The 22,771-nt window shown below is 31.8% G+C and overlaps 1 protein-coding gene across 6 annotated transcripts in view; it reads left to right on the top strand.

Annotated features, from left to right (window-relative positions):
- The first annotated feature begins 845 nt into the window (after positions 1-845).
- The window catches only part of Klc (kinesin light chain), a 105,297-nt gene continuing 83,371 nt past the window's right edge, over positions 846-22,771 (top strand). Inside the window, exons 1-2 of one of the 6 annotated variants that reach the window (XM_072532844.1) lie at positions 847-1,043; positions 16,227-16,418. In XM_072532844.1, coding sequence (XP_072388945.1) covers positions 16,390-16,418 — 29 coding nt within the window. In that variant the 5' untranslated portion in view covers positions 847-1,043; positions 16,227-16,389. Of the gene's footprint in view, positions 1,044-1,129; positions 1,276-16,226; positions 16,419-22,771 lie in introns of those variants that run through there. The other 5 variants (XM_072532845.1, XM_072532846.1, XM_072532847.1 and 2 more) reach the window with 5 other exon arrangements.

The raw sequence follows: 22,771 nt of genomic DNA, 5'->3' as shown, positions 1-22,771 counted from the left end.
TTTTCATTTTTATTTTACTTACTTAAGTTATAGGCTACTCAAATTGTGAAGTTATAAAATTTGATTTGTCTCCTATACTGTTAGTACGTAGGTATATGAATATTATTCTGTAACAAACTGTGGTACAGACTGACTTCTTTCATTGATATTTGTGCTGCCTAAAGTAAATTCTACAATGTTCTTTTGGTGTAATCAACTGCATATTGTTATATTTCTAATTAACTAAAGGTATAGGTATGACTGATTGTTTTATGCAGCTAACTCGCTTAATCCTCAGTTTATGTTTCTCATAGTAGGTATCAATATAAATATCAATATAATAATTCTCATTAGTTTAAATATTAAATTATTGAAATAACCATGCATACCTACTATAAATTAGAAATAAGAAAGATTTGATGATTTGGCATTTGGCCTATTCGACTGCGACCTTTGCGGATCTACTGTGGTAGTAGCTACAATTAGAAATAATGATAAGGCATGAATGTATTAAAAAAGAATGGAGAAACTAATTTATTGATTATTACTTTGCTTCTTCTTTGAAAATACTTTAAAAATTAAACTGGCGCCATCTATTCCTGTTTCTCAAATTAAACTGAATTGTGCGGCCAGTAAACTGTACTGTAATCTTATAGTTCGCTGTCAATCTAATTCCAATGTAACCAACTTAATTCATTGTAATATTTTCCTCATTTTTCTGATAAAAATAAAAAATTGATTAGTTTTTAATAATAAAAATAGAACTGTAGCTCAAATGTCTTAAAGTACTGCTTTATTTGATTAAATATTCCTTTATTAACTGTTTTTTAAGAAATCACAAACTTTGGAATAGTAAGCAGAAGGAATAAAAATCGATATACCATTCTGCATAGAACGTGTGAATGTGAAGTTGAAGTTTCGCAACACGCAACATTAAAGAAAAGATAGCGGAGCAGACAGTCAAAAAGTCAATCAAAAAGCAGAAACAGAAACAACCACTACATATTGTGTTCTAAAAATAATTGATGGGTGCGTACTAATACTGTGAATTAATTTTTTTTAATGTAAGTACACATATTCTTAAATATTCGTGTTTTTGTTCTCCATCATGTTCAATCGATTGTTAAACGTCATGCATCCATGAATCAGTGCTTCTTGACAACTCCTAGAAACCTCTCGGATTTCGCCAAGAAAGAAAAATGTAGCTAAATACGATAATTTTCTATATTTGTATCAATTCCTCCTTTTGTGAAACCTTGACAGTTTGCTGTGTAGTTTTCGACTGTGTGCATAAAGGTATATTAAATTTTCTCTTCCTATTAAGGGCTGTTTTTATTGACTTTTTTGCGGTCTTTTGATATGTAGCTAATTTTCACTATTTCCGAAATTATATTCAATTCTGTAATCGCACCTCCAATATCAACACGAAAATAGTAACCACAAAGTCAAAGAGTAATATTGGTTGTGTTTTTTATAACTATGATTCATTTTCACCAACATAATGAATGACAGTACTGCATTCTGTGGAAAAAATAAAGGATATCACTTTTATAATTCTACTACAAATACAATGTAACAAATTACATGCACAAATTGTCATGACAGTTAATCCTCTTTAATTCCAAGGCTTTAATAAAAGGCTCTTAAGGCAGTTTGATAGATGTTTAAGAAAATTTTTGACAATTCTGAGACCTTTTAGAAATCACAGCAATAAAACTAATTACATTATTAAATCTATAAAAATAATGATAATAGTTTAGTATCCTATAATTTTTTAGTTTGTGGAAAACTACTTGAATATTTAGTAAATTATCCTAATGATGTAGTTTTACTGCAGATATATTAGTTAAAAAAAGTGTTTACACATAAAGCTTATCTTAAAAGCATAATACATACTCTATCATCTAATTCAAATAAATGTAGTCTTGAAGTTGCTTTTTGGATCTTAAGCTATTAGAAGTTGGTGATCCATCATCATTTAATTTTTAATTGAAGTGATGGATTAAGGGGAATTAAGCGGAGAGGCATTATAGATTTTTATATTTGTGTTGGGTTAAATATCAAACAGTTTACAATATCAATATAGTCTGTTCAGTCAGTTTGCGAATATTTTGTCAAATTGTTGTAAACATATAGCACAAATGTTCCTGCCTCTTACTATTAATAGCTCAAATAAACTTAGTCCTATAGACTTCTTTCATTGAAAAAAAAAAGAATAATCATGAATAATGTGAGTGTATATTCATTAAAAATTTTTCATTTGTAAATACTAATCTATAAATGACTATAAAATTTCAAAAATATACTTTCATCTTAATCGCTGCAGGTATATTTTGTTAAAAAACTTCATGTGAATATTTTTGTTATCTGAATATTGTTCAAATATCTGGTTATAGTGAATTTATCTGTAATTATGAGTATTTGATTTAAGAAAAACTGCTTAAACCTTTTTGTACTTGTGACCTTGTAATTTGCAACAACTTAAATTTTACCTTTATGAATATTTTTTAAACATTTACACAATACTACAATTTTATTAGTTCATAAATCATTTGCTTTTGATGTGTGTTGATATTAATCAGTATGTGATTAGTTAAATTATTTAAGTACATTGATAAATATGAATTACTACATTCTAAATCTTACACTATCCTTATCATATTTAGCCAAACATTAAAAAACTTTGGAATATTTTATTGTGACTGGAATATAATTTTTAACTAGCCCTTTCATTACAAAAACTTTATTTTATTTAGATCTGTGAAATGATAAGCAATCTTCAGTTTTCATTGTATATGCAAGCATATAAATAACAAAAGTTTTAAGCATAATCATATGTAAAGCTGCAAGAGAAAAAAATTATTGCCTTGTTCGGTTCATTCTTGTATTCGAATAATTTATTTTTCCTAAATTCCAGGGATTAATATTCCTTTTTTGATATGAAGGGTAACAAATTAGGGACAGGAAATTTAAAATCATTTATCTGTTATTTATTCGACAGTCAAAACACATTTACCTAGTGAGCTAAGTAGAATGCATAGAAAATTCTTTTCAAAATATGACTTCTCTATTAACCCCTTAACGTACACATTAATTTTGTTAAAGTTATGGTCAAAAAATGATCGAATTTTTTTTTAGTAAAAATGTTTTGTTTTGGTTATAATTGAATAAAAAAAATATTTTCAATGGCGTAGTAAAGGTTTTAACTTTTCGTGGGGGGGGGGTATGCAAATCCGTTAGTCATCAAATCATCATGATACATTTTTGGAATCAGCTCAGCTAGAGTAATCCGAAAATTGAGACAAAATGCGGGTGTTCCATTTAAAAAAAATGACGGTGACGTCATTACTCGAGTAATTCACCCTGTATATTAGAATATTATTTTAAAATACGGTAAATTAAAATCAAAAATCGACGTGTTTTAGGATTATTTTTTAAAATGCTCTGTTTAGCTAAAAAAGAATTTTTTGTTCCATACTTTACGGACACAGTGTATAATAAATTTTATTACTTAGTATCTTCGACAGAGATGGATTACCCTTTAGCATAGAGTATACTACCAGGTATGTATGGGAGTGCCACACGACTCCGTCACTGGACTCACCCTCTGGAACATCCGCTAAGACAGTCTTCTTAGTGTAAGCCTAGGTATAGGCACCAAACGATTTACCTTTGGAGAACAAAATGATAATCGCAGTGGCAAAATTGGGCAATGAACATAGAGGGCACTAAATCATGTAAAGAAATGGCCCAGGGCTCATGAAAAGAGGAAAGTGGTACAAGAATATTTCTGCAGGAGACATTTATTACCATTATAAACTTGAAACTTACATCAGTGATGCCTTCATTTGGTGTATGCAGAAACTATGGGTTTTCTGAGATAAGTCTGGGTTTGAAAAAATAACAGTTAAAAGATAATATTACATTAAACATTGCAATATGACATATGCTACAGCCTCTGTTTTCAAATATGACCATAAATGTACAAGAATGATATGAACTGTATGTCCAATATAATGGAGGGCACTTAGAACATGTTATTCCTAAAGCTAAGTCTTAAATGTTAATTTAGTATTTATTATATATTATTTTTAGTGAAAACAGTTTAAAAACTAATAGTATTTTAAAATTATTGATCCATGACATTTCAAACCCTGTTTTTAATAATTCAAACTAATACAATATTTTGATAAATTGATTGAAAAATTGTATAGATGATGTCACAATAAAATATATATAGTATTAAATTAGCTACATTCTGAATATTAATAAAGATAAAAAATTTAATTGGTAGATAACATACAGATATAAACATGAACATACAGACTATCAATTATACTGACACTATTGTGGATTGCTAAAAAATAAACTTAAGATGTACATAGAAATCCATATAAACTAAAATAGTTTATCTAATATAAGTATGTCATTGTGACACCACCCAATAAAACAATTTTATGTTTTGAAATATTATCTTTTCATTTCCAGACCTGTTTAGCCAAGCAACATTATAAATTTTGACATTCTGATAAAATGTGTCTTCAGGCTAGTTATGTATTACTTCAGTAGTTTCTGTAGGGGCTTCTTCTGCTTTATCAAGTTACCCTCATGATTTGCAATGTGTTCAGCTTACTCACTTCGCTACAAACAACTTGTCACTTTGATCAGATATTTTCCTACCAACTATCTCTACAGCAGTCAATGTTTCTCTGGAGATATCCATCACTTTGCTTTAACCATGTACTTTCTACAGAGTGTGTTAAGTCTCCAAGTCGATACTAAGACTCTTCTTACAATAGTAGGAATAGTTCTAGTATTATTGGATAGTCTTTTCTGTTAATTTGTTCTCCTAATACTATATTGTTTCCTCCAACATGAAGCCTTTTAATTGGATAGGTGGGCGTCAGAGATAGCAGTCATATTCTTCCCCCTAAACTAGACTTCTCGAGTTTTTTCTCTTTCTGTGAATCTTGGTTGATTATTTTGTTTAAATGGTCATCTGTATTGCCTTTTCAAATGTTCAGACTGATGACACCTTCTTATTCTTATGGTACCCTATTTAATTAATGAATGGTGGCAATTACTTCAGCAATTTTTTTTCAATTCTCTTCTGTTCTTAGTTCTTCATAATGTAATCATTCTAAAGGAAGTTTTTTTCCTCCCGACACTGTTCCTTCAATTTTGCCCGATATTATGAGTTGAAGGAGGAAATATTTCTGATTCCTTAATAGGTGTCCAAGGTATAACATTTTGTGGACTTTGATGGTGTGGAGTAGCTCTCTTTCATTGCTTATATGATCGGGGACCTGTATATTTTTTATGGTCAGTCCAGGGAATTTTCTACATTCTCCTTTATGTACACATCTCAAATGTCTCTATCTTGTTCATGGTTGGAATTTAGAGTGTCCATGACTCTGATCCTTATAGCATAGTTGGCCAAACATAGCATGTAAGTACATAGTTATATCCTAAGTTGATGTGTGGGTGGCATATAATCCTTTCATTTTTATGAATGTGCCTCTTGCAATTTTGCATTTAATGTCGAGATTCGGGTCCCGTTGGTTTTTTATCCAGCAACCCAGGCATTTTATTTTGTGTACTTCTTCCAAGAATTTACCATTCAATGTGATAGGCATTGGAACATTCTATGACCGAGAAAAGGTCACCAATTAGGTCTTATCATTGTTTATTTTCATGTTAAATTCTCTTATAGTAAGATTGAGTCTGTTGATAGACTAGAGTCTGAGTCTACCAATAAAATTGGATCATCTGCGTATCTGATGTTGGATATTTTAATTCCATAAATTGTTGTACTTTCTTCTGTTTTCAAACGCTTTGACGAAAATTGCTTTAGAGTACAAATCAAATAGTATAGACCACAATGCACAGTCCTGTCATAGTCCTCTATTAATAGGTATTTGTTTTGACATTTAAACATTCTGATTTTTGTTGTTTGCTACCAGTACAGGTTTTTAATTAGGGTTACGACTTTATTGGCTAATGCCATACTTACCCTTTAGTAGTTTTAAAAGTTTGCTGTGCTTGACTTTATCAAAGTCCTTCTCCAAATCAACAAAACATAAATAAATTTTTTATTGATCATGACATTTTATGAATAATATTTGTGATGTAATCCGAAGTGATCTGCACTTAAATTTGATTCACCCTTCTGAAATATCCGGTTATGGATTATTTTTAATAATATTTTGAGAGTGTGACTCGTAAGACTTATCGTTCTAAAACCGTTGCGACTGCGAGAATTGATTTTTTTCGGTAGTGGAATGAAGATCGATTCCAGCCATTTTGTGGGATTTCTCCCGTTTCATAAATTAGACTGAATACAACTGTTATTATACAATATATTTAGATTTTCGTCTTTCATTAATTTCAGTATTTCTGGAGGCATGTTGTCAGGGCCTGGGCTATTGTTTCCTTTAAGTCCTTTAATTTCATATTCTACCTCACTTTGTAGGATTTTGAGGATGTTTTCACAGGATTCTGGTAGACTCGTGTCTGGTATCTTCAGAAAGTGTAATGTAGTCTTCCCAAATTGATATTTTTGACACCAGTGACAATGACATGTGACATTTTTATAACGAATTTTCCCGAGGCTCCAAGGAAAACCGGTGCTTGATAAATAAATCGTAATTCAACATTTCTGAGCACCAAATTTTTTTAAACTCTTTTCACGTACAAAAATTAAAGTGTAATTACAAATAATTAAATAATCAAAAGTAAAATTACATTATTATATGTTAAGAACGTTAATGTTATATGACCATAAAAGGACAAGTTGCATTTTATTATGACAATAAACTGTCCTGAACAAAATTTGTATATATGTATATACATACGGATGAAAAGTTTTAAAATGTTAGTTATTTTATTAGTTTGTATGTAATGTATAAAGGCTATATTTGAAAATTATTTTGCATCTCAGGACATTATATATTTTATTGTACATTTGATTGTCATAAAAAATCAGGTATATTATATATTTCATAAGGATTTTCTATAGCTATAGAACATAGTGTTCTCAATTAGATCGACTTTGCGTAAAATATGTAGTTTAAAAAAAATAATTACTATTAATTTAAAATATCAAATTTACTCTTGCGCCTAAATAGGTGGGCATTAATTAAAGGTATTTTGTGATTGAATATTAAACAACTCTATATAGATATTAAAAATTTGTAGTTTCACTATTAAATAATTTAATATGAAATATGGGGCTTATTTGAGATGAAATACCAGTAGAACTGTTAAAACTAGTGGAAGAGGATAACTTGGAAGTATTGGCAGATTTATTCAACACGGTGTACAATACGGGAATAATACCACAAGAGTGGCTGAAGTCAGCATTTATAACTATCCCTAAAAAACAAGCAGCAAAAGAGTGCTCTGATTATCGAACACTGAGCCTCATGAGTCATACTTTAAAAGTACTGCTGAAAGTAATACTTAAGAGAATATACGAAAGGCTAGAGGAGGATATTAGCGAGACGCAGTTCGAGTTCCGAAATGGAATGGGTACTCGAGAAGGACTATTTGCCATCAACATATTGATTCAGCGATGTAGGGATGTAAACGTTGATCTACACTTGTGCTTTGTTGATTACGAAAACGCTTTCAATAAAGTAAGACATGAAAAACTAATATCAATCGTTATGAACAAGCGCATTGACAGTAAAATTTTAAATGTAGTGCAAACATTATATTGGAACCAAAGTGCCATAGTTCAAATTGATGGGCAACACTCAGAAGAGATGAAGATCTGTAGAGGAGTTAGACAGGGATGTGTTTTATCGCCACTTTTGTTTAACTTATATTCTGAAGAAATTTTCCAAAACACGCTTAATAATATTAAAGCGGGAGTTACCGTTAACGGAAAATTAATTAACAACTTACGATATGCAGGCGATACTGTGATCATAGCAACGAGTATAGAAGATCTACAAAATCTTATCGAAAGCTTAAGTATGAATAGTGCTGAGATGGGAGTTACTATAAACGCTAAAAAAACGAAGTACATGCTAATTACAAAAAGACCACAAAATATACATCACCTATTGACAATCAATGGTAACGTGATAGAACAAGTAGAAAAATATCAGTACTTGGGAACTTTGATCAATGAAACCAATGATCATAATGCAGAAATAAACAGATTGCCAGATCAGCATTTATACGAATGAAGCCACTCCTAACGTGCAAAAATCTAAATTTGGAGATCAGACTACGTACCATTCGCTGTTATATATTTTCAATATATTATATAGAGCTGAGACTTGGTCATTAAAAAAAATGCAATTTAAAAAGAATCGAGGCTTTCGAACTCTGGTTATGCGGCAGAGTATTAAAAATATCATGGACTGATAGAATTACAAATAAAGAAGTACTGGAGAGGGTTGGTAAAGAAACAGAACTAATCTCCATCATACAAACCAGAAAACTGGAGTACCTAGGCCACGTGATGAGGGGACCAAAATATGAAATTTTGAGACTCATCATACAGGGAAAGATTCAAGGAAGAAGATCTTTTGGCCGAAGACAAAACTTATGGTTGAAGAATGTACGTGATTGGTATCAATGCAGATCGATTGATTTGTTTAGAGCAGCAAGCTCAAAAATAAAAATAGCCATTTAGATTGCCAACCTCCTTAGGGAGACTGCACTCGAAGAAGGTTTTTTACGATGAAAAATAATCAAAATATCTCAAACCAATTAAGTACATCAGTCTACTATATGAATATTATCAGTTATCTAAAATTATTTTGAAATAATAGTGACTACAAAAAAAATTGAAAATTCCAAAATATTCGTTATTTTTGTCCATGAGTGTAGAAACTTTTTTATTTTCTGGGTTTGTCGGTCTGTTGTAAATACAACTATTTAACTATTGCTTAAAGGTTTCGGCAAGTGTGCCATTTTCAATAAACACTTTATTAACTTTATTTTACAAATAACATTATATAATTTAATTTCGTGTTTACACTTTTTTAAAAAGTTTAACATGGATTAAAAATTGGTATCTGACATTGACAGATGATATCTGGCAGGTATCTTAAAATAGGAGTGGTTCAGTGTTGTATCTTAAATATCTGCCATAGTGAATTTAAAAACAACTCAATTTATTAAATTATGATACATATTGGAAAGATCTTTGATGCCAGTCTTATTATTGACAGAATTTGGATCTTTTTTTATGTGATTCAGATAAAAAAAGATTTATTAATTTCTGTAATAATCGTTTTCTGTATATGATTTTGTATTCAGTCCGTGCCTGATGAGGCAATGGGATACCGAAATGACGTCATACTCTGTTGATTGTCGATTCACACACGGGAAGTTGACGAATTGTGCTCCTTCGTCATATATTGGCTTTTTAATATATCAAAGCGATCAAAGCGATCAAAGCTTTTGCTAAAAGATTGAGATTAACTTTTGCCTCAATATATATATATATATATATATATATATATATATATATATATATATATATATCGCTTGCAAAATGTGATTTATACTTCTAGAATAGAATAACAAAAATATTTTAGATGATTTAAAATTATGTACTAACAAGATGATATTGGTGATTGATAATAGAATAATTACAATCGTTTATGGTTGTAAAGCTTAGTTTCTAGACTTCCTTCAAGCATAAACATCATTTTCGTTTTTGTTAAAAATCTATGGAGGAAATATTAGTTACATGAGTTGTATAAAACTTGTCACTTAAATACAAATACGGATGTTCATTTTTTTATTTATGTAGAAAATTGAACTGCCCATTTAACTTTATAATAATAATCAGTAATTTACATAACATGTATATTCATGTACTTCATGAATATATCATCTTTTAGTTTATTGGACTAAATTTTTCACAGGTAAAAGGTATTTTATAGTGGCCACTGAACTTATATTATTTTTTCCATTATAAAAATCAACTTCCAAGGTATTCTATAAAAACAAGAAAATATATGAGGTCAAAATTATTTGAAAGCCCGCCACTTACGTTCCAACGCCGCAGTACGATTTTGTCGAATGCTACAAAATTGAACGTAATTTGATCATGTATTTGCACCATTCGACCAAATGGGCGCAATTTTGACGGCAGACAAACAATTTAGTCTGCAACAGTATGACAGAGTTGGTTGGGTCGTAAATTTCAAAATCGTACCACTGCAAAAAAATCATTTGCTGGTAAATTTCTAAAATGGCTTATAGCGAGAAGTTTTTTTGACATTTATAAAAACAAGAGTGTATTCGGAAAATAAAATCGGCATCATATCATGATAAAACCGCTAGAAAAAAAGCTATGGATATTTTGGTTGCTAAATTTCAATAAGTGAAAGCGGATGCTAATGAAGAGTTGGTAAAAAAGAAAATTAATAATTTTCGAACATCTTACAAAAGGGAATTAAAATTACTACAGAACTGCAGCAAATCCGGTGCAGGATCGGAGTAAATAAGCCAAAGCTATGGTATTTTTAATTGCTACCTTTTTTGAGCGATCAAGATTTACCAAAAACGCCTGTCTCTAATATGTATGATGAGGAAGAGGTAAGTAAATGGAAGAAATATATTCATATAGCTTTATTTTGCCAGACTCATTATTAAAATACTCCATAAAATTGTTTCTTGTGACATTTCCAATCTGTGACAAACTTCTGTTGCGCGAACTTTGTTGTAGATCGATAAAATTTTTGAGGTAGCTCGAAGACCTACTGTAACTGTTGCAGATTCGTGATGTTCATGATCCAAATGCTCAGTAGGAGTATATACTTGCGGACATTTTGTTCTCAACAGATTGTGTAAGACGCAACATGCCGTCACTATCATCTCAATTGCTCCTAAATTAACATTGATTGCCGTATGAAATATTCGAAACCTAGCAGCCAGAATTCCAAAAACGTTTTCAATTATTCGACGCGCTCGTGACAGTCTGTAGTTGAACATAGCTCTTTCTCTGTCTAAAGTCCCTAACGAAAAAGCATCATCCACAACAAATACGTAAGGTAGAGTCAGTTCACCGTTTTGTAATTTTTCTTCCCCGCGCCAATCTCCTCACGCCTACCACCACCCAAACCACGTCACTATCGACGGTATATATATATATATATATATATATATATATATATATATATGTATGTATATATATTTGCAAATATAGGTTTTCTCTGTCAATAAATGCATTTCTTCCAATTTTTAAACTTTTGTTAACTGCGTCTGGTTTTGGGAGATATTTTTCATTCAGTTATATATTTCGCAGTAAATCGAAATCTTTCTAGCTTCTATAACAGTTTTAGATGTAAATAAATCGAATTTACATGCAATTCTAGGTATTTGGGTGGAATTTACCTGTGAGGCAACCGATTTATATAAAAATTTATGATCTATACAGTTTATTGTTTACCGATTCCTATTAGACAAGGCAAAAAGCTCGGGTTCGTTCGGAAAAATATTCCCATGAGATATTTTAGCATATTATCTTTCATGAGATAAGGTTCAAGAGGTCGCCCAGGCAAAAAGTTCTTCAAATTTTTTTAAACAAATCGTAACAATCATTTTTTCGGTCCAGACAATTTTTTTTTAATTTCTTGGATCATTCTGGACCAAATAGGTCTCTTGTAATTTTTTTGTAAACTTAATCGTTTTCGAGTTATAAACAATTTAAAACTGAAGATAACGCAAAAGTGACGATTTTCAAGGCTCAAAAACACAAGTAAAAAATATTATTTTTGAATTCAACGAGGACTTAAATTCAATTTCAAACCTTGTTCTATAATTTTACGATAAGTATTTTGGGCCTATTTCATTTTGAAACATTGTTTTTTAATTATTAAAGAAGCGCTAAAATCTTATGGCAATATTTTTCCGAACGAACCCAAGTTAGCCTTGTTTATATAAGTTGAACCGCAACATTGAGCCACCAAGCAGCCGTGGGTAGTGCTAACATATTCTGTCATATTATCACCCGACCCTTGTAAAGTTTTAATACTAATGCTATGAAATGAACACAATATTCGTCTATTTGGATGAATACCATGTTGATTTGGAAGAATACAATCAAGGCGTGACCTTGATATACAGGGTGAGTCATAACTATTGGGACATAGACTAAGGACAGGTTATTTGGACCAAAATATGGCTATTGGGCCAAATATGCCTTAATAAAATGTTGCTGAGAAAAAAGATACAGGGTGTTAAAGTTAATTTTTGTTTTTCGTTTTTTGCTAATAGTTTCCCTGTATATTTATAAATTGCTATCAAAATTTGAACAGAGGCATAATCTTAGAAAAGAGATAGTATTTTATTTACAATTCCACTATCAAATACCAAACTAATAAACAAAGTTGCAACTAAAGTAAGGTTTCCGTTTTGACGATAAATCAAAACTAAACACACTTTAACTTAAAAGAACTCACAAAAACTCAAACTAAATGTTCTACATGGTCTCCTCCTATTTCTATGCCTTTTCTAATTCTTTTTATAAAGGATTTTCGGACGTTAAAAAAATATTATTCTGTCCCCTTATAAGATTAGCTGCATTTTGAATGTATCTCCAAAGTTCGTCATTTCATTGGCATAAACTAAGGACTTCATATGTTCCCAAAAATAAAAATCTAGCGGGTTGTACTCAGGACTTCTTGGTGGCCATTGAAAATCACTGCCTCTGCCAATCCATCGTTGAGGAAATACGTCATTAAGATGATTTCTAACAGCTAATGAAAAATGAGGTGGCGCTCCATCCTGCATAACCACATTTTTCTTCTTACATCCAGTGACAGATCATCTAAAATATCACTAAGAGTATTTTCCAAAAAGAATAAATAAGAATCTCCATTTAAATTCGGAGGAAGAACATAAGGCCCTAGTAGTTGGTCGCCTATAATGCCACACCAAATATTCAATTTAAACTCATGCTGAAAATGTCTAGCTTTAATAGCATGCGGGTTTTCTTCTTCCCAATAATGACTATTTCGCCAATTAAAAACCCCTCGTCTGATAAAAGTTGCTTCGTCGGTGAACATAATATTCTTAATAAAATGTCTGTCATTGCGATGTTTATTCAGAATACGTTGGCAAAACTGTAACCGTCGTGGAAGATCTGTTGGAAGTAAATTTTGAACAGGAGTGAAGTGATAAGGATGGAGGTTCTCTTTTTTTAGAATTCTAACAATAGACGACTGACTTACTCCTGTTGCTGCTGATAGATATCGTGAACTTATTTCAGGATTTTCATCTACTCGAACCAAAAGTTCATCTTCTTGATTAGGTGTGATTTGTTTCGGTCGACCACCCCAATTTTTAGTGTGAAATTACCCAGTTTCACCTAAACTACGATATAATCTTGCAAAAGTTTTGTGATTTGGTTGCCTTCTGTTTGCGTATAACATTCCATATCTTCTGGCTGCCGAGCGACCGCAAAAATTTTCTTGTGCGTATACGCAAATCATATCTCGCATTTATTCATTGGTAAAATGATTGTAACGAGGCATTTCAATCAAAAAAAGTAATGATAACTTTTAAAAAATGCAACATTACACTACACTGTCACACCAAAAATAATTTACTCTGAACAAATGACATTTACCAACAACAATTATCTGACAGTCCAAAGCATACTTTTCATAAATGAAATAATATTTGAAATCCTTTTTTAAGACTCTAAGCAGTTCGACTGCGTTTTTATCGAAAACGGTTGAAATTATCATGTTTAAACAAGAGTACCAATTTTACGTAAAAATGATGTTTACGTCATATTTTCTAATAAAAATTACTAAAAAGTTTCATCAGAAAAAGTTTAGACTCAATTTGATCATTAGGAATTATCCACGCGGCGCCCTCTATGACAAAACGTAAAATTGTAAATAAAATACTATTTCTTGTCTAAGATTATGCCTCTGTGAGAATTTTGATAGCAATTTATAAATATACAGGGAAACTATTAGCAAAAAACGAAAAACAAAAATTAACTTTAACACCCTGTATCTTTTTTCTTAGCAACATTTTATTAAGGCATATTTGGCCCAATAGCCATATTTTGGTCCAAATAACCTGTCCTTAGTCTATGTCCCAATAGTTCTGACTCACCCTGTATAGAAGAAAAGTTTTCTATAAAGTAAAACGCCATAGAATCGCTTGAAAAGATCAGAAAATGTCCACTTTAGAAATATCCTGAGGAGAAGACGAATAAAGTTTTTTAGACAGATTTTTAATAAAAGTGACTAATCCTACTGAAAAGCAATAGAAAGTGGAAAAATAAACAATTCAGAATGAGACTCTTCTTCCATAGAATGAAAACTCTTTTGCCTATTTTTTTATATGCTAGTATTACGGTGAGTTTGATTTAATGTGATTTGATTTTAATAATAACTTAAATGTAATAACCTAATTAAGTTTTTATTAATGTTTACATTATTTTACATCCCCATTAATATATCGTACGAATAATAGTTTTTTTGCAAAAGTTTAAATTAAATTAAATCCAAAATCCGCCTGCTTGCTTTTTATTTTTGGCCATCTTTTAATGAGATATTAAATTTTATTAATAAAAATTTCCAGGAAATGAACTTGTCCTTTATAATGTCCTTGTACAATTTATGATTAAATTGTGCGTGATGTTAATTTTGCTCAAATTACTATTTTGTGACTGCTTAACGAATTATTTATAAATGAGATCTTATTAAGAGGTAATTTACTTTTTATTGTTAACTGGATAACAATATTTTTATATATGTTTGATTGTGTTTAATATCATGTTTAGAAAATAACAATATGAGGAAACATGTACGAAGATTGTTTAATAAAAACATGTCGAACAAAGAAAGTAAAAGTTGTTTCTTTTTTTTTCGATAAAAAAGGTTTTATCGACGATTACGATGCATCGCAAAAAGTAAGAAAGGCACAGTTTTTGTTCGTCTATAAGCATCCTTGGAACCCAATGTGCCGAATATTTTTTTATTTCTAATTCTTCAGTTATACGGGGTTCTTCATTTGTGCTCATTGCTCATACGACCACGCTTAAATTCGACAGTCCGGTTTTAACCATTGAACACTAAGTAACGGATTTCAGTTCTGCTTTGATTTCGGTTGGTATTAAGGCGTTCAATGAAACTTTATTATTGAACTTAATTTAGTTTTCCAATAGTTTATGAAATCACACGAAAAGCTCACTTAGTCACAAGCCTTCGGAGTCAGTAACTTTTGTTTCATTTTGCTCTAGGCTTTGATCAATACTAAGGTCATTTTGTTCTTCTACCTCTGATACATTGTCTTCATCTTCTAAATCATTTGCTGTATCCTCATTGATATCAAGCTCTGGATCATCACTTTCAAGTAAACGTAAAAGTTCATCTTCACTCAGTTGCTTTCGGCTATATATAAATGAAACGTAACTCATGTTCAGAATTTTATACACTATTCACAAATACGATAAGAAAACAACTGACACTGGAACTCAACATATTTATATGATTTCGTTAAATTTTATCGCAGCACGGGGAATTCCCCATTTAAACATGTAAAACCCTTAAATGAAACGATACTACACTCATAATCGGTACTAATCCGTAAAATCTATGGGATTCCCACATTATTACAACTTTATTAGAATTCATTTTATACGAAATAAAAGGCTGGCCGGGGTATTAGGAAACCCCAGCCTATAAAATTGAAGTTTAAATTTAATCTAACCGTTAAATGTTCTTGTATGCATAATTTTTTATCAATACAATATATAAACTACAGATAGATGGAAGACTGCCAATTAAAAATTAAGATCTATAAAGTAACAGCCACAAAAAGTGATCTAGGGTCAAAGTAGACCCAGGCCAGTCCGATGAAGGTTAAAATACCCAACTGACCAACATGTTAATTTTAATTAAAGTATGAAATTAATAAAACTCTTAATATGTATATTCAGTGTAGGAAATTTAAACAGTCAAGCTGGGTCCCTTACGTGGTGAAGCTGCAATAAAATTTTTAAATATTGGTTTCAATTTAGTACAATTTAAATTAATTGGATTATTATGATGCCGATGTAAAGATTTTGTACAAGATACCAATTGTAAAGCCAATTTTATTGGAAAATGGTAAATTAAATATAAAGTAACCGTGATATTTAGGTATAGATAAGGTTTAATCATTCCTCATAGTGGATCAATTCAATTTTTTATAAACAATTGCTTAGAAACATTGCTTATACGACTCATGTAACTGAAGTAATATTTTTGTTACAGATATAAGAAAGTATTAAAAAGCTATAGTATTATTTAAGCGACAATAGTGCTTCATAAATAATCTTAAGAATTTGATAGTTTAGCTTGGATTTGTACATTTGAATTTTTGGTAATGGTACAACCGGCCAATCGTGGATGTTTAATCAAGAGAGGTTTTTGAAACATGTCTAAAACCATCAATGCGTATAGGATGTAAGTGGATTTTATTTTTACGCTTTGTTATATTTTGTGTGTACTTTAAAATGCAAGGATTTAACGCACCGTAATTAGATATAGTATAAAGGGGGCTCCACACGTTGACCTAATGCTGACTCTCATACTGAATCGTGAAAATTCTACTGTCCTAACATACGAGCCAATATTGGCAGTTGGCTGGTTTGTATTAGTTTCTTAAATCAACTAGGGGAAAGTGGGGATCATTCGGCACATCTGACTTTGGCGATCAAAAGCTTAAATATAGCTAATGATGATTTGTTACACTTTTCAGTGTTAATGGAGGATATTATTTTACACATATTTTATGTTACTGTTTCACTAATTTTCTATAGGCAAATACAGAAAAATCGATTTATAGGTTTTCTTACATATTGCCGAACGATAACCACCGGTGGGGAACATTCATCTACGATTTAGAGATGATTCGGCCCTTAGTATGGTATGTTAAAAGTTGCTTATTTGATACAAAAAAAACATATTCTTCTTCTTTAGGTGCCATCTCCGCTACGGAGGTTGGCAATCATCATAGCTATTTTAATTTTTGAGGCAGTAGCTCTAAATAGTTGTTTTGAGCTGCATCCAAACTATTCTCTCAGCTTCTTAAGCCATGAAATTTGTCTTCTTCCGATGCTTCTTCTGCCATCTATCTTTCCTTGCATTATGAGTCGCAGGATGCCATACTTCTCGTCCCGCATCACATGTCCGAGATACTGTAGCTTTCTTTTTTCAATTGTAAGTTCAACTTCCTTCTCTTTACCTATTCGTAATATACGTAACATTTTTCTGCAGTGTAGTCCTTATTTTCTGTTATAAGTGTTCCTAGGTAAGTGTACTTTTTTATTCTTTCGATCTGCTGGCCTTCTACTATCAAGATTTCGTTAGTATTATGGTTGTTTTTACAAATTTTCATAAACTTCGTCTTTTTGATATTGAGCGAGAGTCCGTACTCCCTACTACACATTACTATTTTACTTAGGTGTATCTTGTAATAGTAGGATAGGTCTTGTAAACTATCTGCTATTATTACTGTATCATCTGCATATCTGATGTTATTAACTAAGACTCCATTTACTCTTATGCCGACTGTTTCATCTTCCAGAGTTTCTCGAATTACTTCTTCAGAATAAGTGTTAAATAATAGAAGTAATAGTATGCAGCCTTGCCTGACTCCTTTCTTTATATCCATTTCTTCAGATGTCTCTTTTTCAATTTGTACTATTGCTCGCTGATTGTAATAAAGGTTTGTTATTAGCCTTAAATCTCTTTCATCTAGGTTTTTATTTTTTAGAATTTCCATGAGTCGGTCAAAAACATATTAAAATAGGTAAATAGGTAAAGGGTTTTTTTTATTACCATTACGTTAAACACCAAACTGTATAGTAGGTAAGTAAACTATAATGAATCGTCATTATACAACTGAAATATCATCAGTATCAGGAAACAAAAAACTTATTTGCTTTTTTTCGTAAGAATTTAACTACAAAATCGGCATCTTTTAGGGAAATAATTTTTCCTATGAAATAGATTTCTAGTTTCTTAGGAACCACAAATTTTACAAGTATAAAGGCATCTATAGAAAAAGTATCCTTGTCAGAAATAAACTTCATGTCCGGCAAAAAATCTTCGTCGGACAACTCATCTAACAAAAGATCGATACTCGATTCACTTGAACTGTATATATTTCGTTTGGCACTGTTTCTTACCAAATGTCTTTTAACTGATTTTTTCGCTTTTACTTTTTTTTTCTTTTCCTCTCTTCATCTAAAATTTACCTGTTTTTATACCCAGGCGTGTCAATATGTATTTTCGAGAATTACTTTTTTTTCTTAATTTCGACATTTGCTTTTGGGAAAAGTCTGATTTCATCTAAACACAAAGGATTTAAAGTAAAGAGTACTGGAGCTGCCATTTCCTCGATAGTAGGGTCTAGCAGTTTTGCCGGAGCTGTTGGGGTTGATTCTCTGTGATCGAGAGTATTTGGTTCTACAGAGAATCCAACGGAGGAATTACTCTTCCGGAAGAGGAATGGATGCATTACTTTCTGACTTATTCTCAGCTAGTGCTTTGTCGGTCACTTCGCTTACTATAAAGTGCGCCTCATTAAATATTTAACGGTTTAAAGGCCAAAGCCCAGTATTTTTGAAGGAGCTTGTAATGTTTTTAATAGGAAAAACTATTCATATGCACGTATTGCCAGAGCACCTAAATGTCTAATTGTTATGACAGCTGGATTTGTTAGCAGCCAGTCATGATGCTCAGTCACTAGATACGTTTTAAAAGAGCCGTAGACTCCAACTTCCAAAGGCTGCACCCTGTGAGTGGTATGAGGAGGGAACGATAGCAGTACGATTCTATTTTCTCGACACAGTCTTATTACTTCCACAGAAATATGGGACTCATGGTTATCTATAAGCAGCAAAACCCTATTTTGTTGAGTACATTTCACGCGACTGACGAAGTGTTTTATTATCCTAGGAAAAACTTCTGATGTCATCCATCCCCTTTTGTTTACAAATGCAATAGCTGAGGCTGGATATTTATCTCCTAAGTTATCTTCTTATTCTGTGGAATACAAAAACCGGTGGAACTCTTCCTGCTGCTACAATAACAATACTAACAAAAGTAAAAAGTTCCCCCCTCTCTTGAGAAGATATATGAGCAACTTGCTTTTTACCATTAGGAGCAACAATCCTCGTAGGAGACATCACTGTCGTCAAGCCAGTTTCATCTAAGTTCCATATTTCTTCTGGTCTAAATATGTACTTTTCAAGAATGGATATGTATTTGGAGAAGAAATCATCAACGACCGTTTTATTAAATGCCATTGTCCTGCTGATGCTTGTGTTCTCTGGCTTGCGTAAAGATATATCTTTTTCACGCCTTTTCAATAGGATTAATCAGTCAAGACATAAAAGAGGAACTTTTAAGATAAAACAATTATTATAATAATCATATAGCAGAAACCTGCGATCTTGTTAAAATTCCGAGATATTGACACCTTACGTCGCGGTATGGAATTGCCATAATCGAAGGCAAGACTTCGTATTTGCTTGTAGTTTAGCCCATAATTCAAATTAGAACATTTTTTTGTGACAAATACAAGTTGTTCTCTTTGAACTGTTGTAAATATTTGTCTTGATGTATATTTGCTTGAAAACAATGCATCATCCGCACTTTCCTTATCAGAATCCTCCCAGGCAGCCAGAATCTCTTCTTTTGATTTCTTCTTTAGAGGAATTTTTATACGTGATTGTATTATTTGTCGTTTCACACTATATTCTTGAGCAGGTTTGTTCTCACTAAAACTGAGCTTTTAGATAAAACTGCTTCAAAAGCCAGTTTCATTCTCTCTTCACACCGGCTGGTCTTTTTAACACTTTTTAGCCATCTATAATGAACAAATTGTTAAATATTTTAAATTATGTTTTATAGAAACATTTAAATAAACAAAATTATTATTTTTACATGGGAAACAATCGGCTGGTAGCCGTACAATCCAGCTGAATGTTCACCACATGCACTTTAGACTACGACACAAAATAAATTTATATAAAAACTTATCTTGAAGACACTATTTTACACTTCACTAGGAAAAAATATCTAAAAACCGTGGAAGCGCCAAGAACAACTAGCCCAGTAAAATACTGATATACTTCCAACCGTTTATACTAAAACTGGCGCGAAATTCAAAATTATTAAGTATAGCCGAATGTAGACCTCTTTCCCCTACGTTCCACTACTGACTTTATTTCCAATGTTTGGAATCAAAAACAACCACTAGCCAAAGTTAGCGACAACAACTGGGCCAACGTGTGGGGTCAATGTAACTGGGACCAAGTTTTAAATGTTTTAATATTGTTGTCCTCTGTTATTACCACTACAACCTGAATAAATGATGAAATGAATGTGCTTGAAGGTATTATAGTCGCAATTCGGCTTACCACTGTAATTCCCATTGTTTTGTTGTTTGTTTTGCCATAGGACCGTACAGATAGTCATATGCAAACAATTATGAATTCAACTGCACTTATCTACAACAGCAGTATTGTTATATTTATCTTTGATAAACAAGTTATAACACATCCTGTATGAAATCAATAAATACTCACACTGATATTAAAGACTTTGCTGAATTCATTCGTTCGTTTTGAAATTATTCATACTTATTGAATTTTTTGATTTAGTATATTTAAAAATAAATTTCTTATTAAAAAAATAGTTTACTGAATAACAGAATAAAAATGGTCTATTAAGGATTATTGTTCTGAAGCTATTTTCTTGTGATATCTCAAAACAATTTACTATTTTAACTGAGAATTAGCCACGATTTTAGTTTGAAATATGTTTATTTTGACGTTTCGATTTCCACTTCGGAAATCTCGAAATACAACTTTGTATTTTGAAAACGATTTCCGAAGTGGAAATCGAAACTTCAAAATAAGCATTGAAATGTTTATTTCAATTTTTTACAGTCTTTCAACATTAACACTAAAAATGCAATTAATTTATAACATTCATTTGCTTAACTGTACAAATATATTTAGACTGAGCCTCTACAATTTAATTTATCTTTATATATTTTTCCGCTTGGCTCCCAGATCTCCCAGAGGAGACACCTCTCGAATTCTCTAGAAAGGTCGAAACGCCGAGATAATGTTCGATCATAGTCATCGCCTCTAGTGCTATTTCGATAGAGTTCTTCACATTCTAAGCTCTCAATTTTACCCTAGATTTCGAGGATGTAGGGTAATGATACAGGCGTAGATGGAATCAGGCTTTCTTCCCAAAAAAGTAATTTTCGGGTTTCAGTCTTTCTTTTGGTTGAATGTTTTTCTTTTATGTGAACCTTTCTTTTCTTTCGCATTCTATCTTTCTTCCGCAAGAGAATCTTTTATCGGAGTATCGGTTAAATCAGCAGTTTGTCTCTTCTTCCGTGATTTTCTCGAATTTTCGAACCTGCTTTTGGAAACGGCCTTACTTCTTCAGAGAAAAGCAATATCTATTTTGCAGATTCTATTTTTATCGATGCGACTGTGTTTGCATAATTTTCGGTGGATTCTCTATGATTTTAGATTGCTCCACTGCTGAAATATTTATGTTGTTTTCGGTAGCGTTCCTTCTTAATTTGCTGCTGTTGGCCTTTTCTGAGCTCCTTGGTGGTTAAACCGTAATAAATATACGAAGCTTGTTTCAGGTAATTAGCTGGAAGTGTCTCTTGTTCCGCAAAAAAAATGTTTCGCCAATGGAAATAATCTACAGGTTCGAGCTATACATCCCCACCATGTTATACAGCTTTAACTGTTTTTTTGTGGCATTAAGAAGTCTTTTACGACACTATTAACACTTCCGCCGTGATTTAAAACTGTTGAAACTGTACGTTAAATGATATCGGGTGCTGTCTTGTCCTTATCACAAGAGTGGGCATTTCAAATATCGTGTCTATAGCCGACATCTGTTACACATTAGGGGAACTAGAGCCAATTAGTCAACTAACCCTTTAGTCAAATAGCCCCGGTCCCCCTACACCTTAATTTTCCAAATTTTACCCAGGTTAGACCTATTCTTCTTTGAATCTCATGTTTTTGATTGTTTCTTTCGATATATGATTGTTTTTTTTTTATTTATTTACGCTGTAACCACAAGGGTTATTAGCGACCTAAAAAATATAATACAGGTAAAGTTAGAAAAAAATTACAATAATTGATACAGTCCTGAGTCTTTAAGATAACTTATTGTGGTTTTAATGTTCATGTCTTTTCCAAAGGCTTCCTTTATATTATTTGGGATAGTGTGCTTATTTCTTGCTGCTTCACATGTTTTGTACTGAGTTAGTATATGCTTCACGGAGATTGTTACTTGACAATTTTCACACATTGGCGGCACAGTTCGCGTAAAGAGGTGTTTATGTGTAAAGTTACTGTGTCCTAGTCGCAAACCTGTTATTCTCACTTGGTCGTGTCTATTCGCTGTGAGCTGGAGCCACGGTTTCACTAATTGTTTGATTTCCTTGAGTTTATTTTGTGATGCACTCCACTTATTTTACCACGCACTTAACACTTTATATTTTATTTCTGACTTCATCTGAAATCATCTAAAGAAACCTCATTAATAAGAATGGAGTCCTGACTGAAGGATGCTAAGTGGGCTAGTTCATCTGCTTCTTCATTTCTTTGTATACCTGAATGTGATGGAACAAACATAAAGTCAACAGTGATCTTATTATTATTTAGAATCTCTATTTCTGATTTGATATGTGAGGCAATTGGATTATTGGTATATAAACGTTTGATAGTGTGAAGTGAGCTTAGTGAATCGGTTATTATGAGAGA

The sequence above is a fragment of the Diabrotica undecimpunctata genome, chromosome 5, assembly GCF_040954645.1.
Source record: "Diabrotica undecimpunctata isolate CICGRU chromosome 5, icDiaUnde3, whole genome shotgun sequence".
Taxonomy (NCBI): domain Eukaryota; kingdom Metazoa; phylum Arthropoda; class Insecta; order Coleoptera; family Chrysomelidae; genus Diabrotica; species Diabrotica undecimpunctata.
This window is presented reverse-complemented; position numbering and strand designations above follow the sequence as displayed.